The sequence below is a fragment of the Amphimedon queenslandica genome, unplaced genomic scaffold, assembly GCF_000090795.2.
Source record: "Amphimedon queenslandica unplaced genomic scaffold, v1.1 AMPQUscaffold_11131, whole genome shotgun sequence".
Lineage (NCBI taxonomy): Eukaryota > Metazoa > Porifera > Demospongiae > Haplosclerida > Niphatidae > Amphimedon > Amphimedon queenslandica.
Window position 1 is genome coordinate 6973 of NW_003548624.1, and position 1533 is coordinate 8505.

Below are 1533 nucleotides of genomic sequence, written 5' to 3' on the forward strand. Positions count from 1 at the left end.
GTACTTTTACACTATAAGCACTAGGTACTGCTGTATAAGTAAGGGACACAATAGCTTAAACTTTACCATCTCCATCATGGTCAGTTATAACAGGAGTCCCTGCTAATAGCACAGGGGCCATGACGTGAGCACAACGAAGTCCCTTGCGGTCTTTCATTAGTTTCTTTATCATCATTAGTTCAATGTCCTCCATTGATTGCTCACCAGTATCATTTGTAGTTGGTCCATTCTTTTCACCATGATGTTGCTTCAAGTCTTTATGAGTTACCTCAAGCAATTAAAATAAAATTTAACTTTACAAACTTTATAATGACAATTGTTCCAAAAATTCCTTTGATTTTTGTGGTACAAATTTTTTGTGGATAGTACTGGGATTTTGGCTCAATTTTTGAAGTACTAAAAAATTTGTTAAAAACAAAACATAACCAGAATCAGTTCAAACTTTGTACGCAACTTAAGTTCAAGTATATGTATCATAAAATCAATTAAAAATAAAAAAATTCCCTAGGCATTTTTGACAAAATATTGGACCACAGCAATTTCTATCTATACATTATAAACTCAGTTCTGGGAGTAACTTACTGTATATGTAAGTATGAAAGTACATGACTGGTATAACATCAGTTAGTGATTCTATCAATTTCCTGTTCAAGAAGTAAAGATTAGCTAGCAACAGATCAGGATCTTATCCACAGTAATCCTTCATGAAAGACTCTGGGCTCTCATCAGGATCAGGAAAGATATCCATTGGTCCATTGCTCTCCCACAGATCATCAGGATAATACTCACTGAAGTCAATGTCAATCATGCTTTCTTGAGGAGGGATTCTGGCATCATTATCAGTGGAACCTTGGAGCAATCCATCATCATTACCATGTCTTCTTTGACAAGAATGCAATAGAACATCAAGAGGATTAAGAACACATCTATCATTATCTTTTTCAAAGTGTTTCATTGGACACTGTGATCTTTTAGTACTCCTACCATCATTTGGAGAATGAGAGGATCGTTCACCTGAATTAATGATATCATCAATCTTTTTATTACAACCAATTCCAAGAAACAGGAAACCATCATCTCCTCTAGTCTTGCTCTGAAGAGTGACTGGTGATGCCATTGCTGCCTGTGAGCAGTTAATACGCCAGAGGATATCACCATTCCTCCCATCAAGGACTGTCATGTAAGAGTACTCATAACTCATCCACCTCCCTTTGTTAAATAAATAAAATAAATATATTTCACAATAAGAACACATTATTTTATACAAATAAGTCATATTTGCCACTAGAAAATTTAAGCAAATAATTGGCCTCGCCTACGCGAGGTATAGGTAGTTGTTGTGTGTGTCTGTCATTCATTCATTCTGTACAACTGAAATTTGTTTTTAATAAACAATAACTTTAGCACAGCGTGTTCTAAGCTCCTAGATCTTTCTTTTTGACGTGGAAAAGTCTTTTTTAACTGTTTTGTGTTACTCAAATACAAGTGCTAGGTACAGAAGCTTCAAAGTAAGAAAATCGAGTAGTTGGGCCA

At 35.2% G+C, this 1533-nt stretch overlaps 1 protein-coding gene across 2 annotated transcripts; it reads right to left on the reverse strand.

The window, feature by feature from the left end:
* Window positions 1–23: 23 nt before the first annotated feature.
* On the reverse strand, window positions 24–1301 carry LOC109589605 (uncharacterized). 2 transcript variants are annotated; one of them, XM_020005663.1, is made up of 2 exons: window positions 583–1301; window positions 24–268 (listed from the first exon to the last, which is right to left on the reverse strand). In XM_020005663.1, exon 1 carries the CDS (start codon window positions 1274–1276, stop codon window positions 686–688), a length of 591 nt encoding a protein of 196 aa, XP_019861222.1. In that variant the 5' UTR covers window positions 1277–1301; the 3' UTR covers window positions 24–268; window positions 583–685. The 2 variants fall into 2 exon arrangements, with proteins under 2 accessions (XP_019861222.1, XP_019861221.1); XM_020005662.1 differs by having other exon boundaries at window positions 24–396.
* Window positions 1302–1533: the final 232 nt, after the last annotated feature.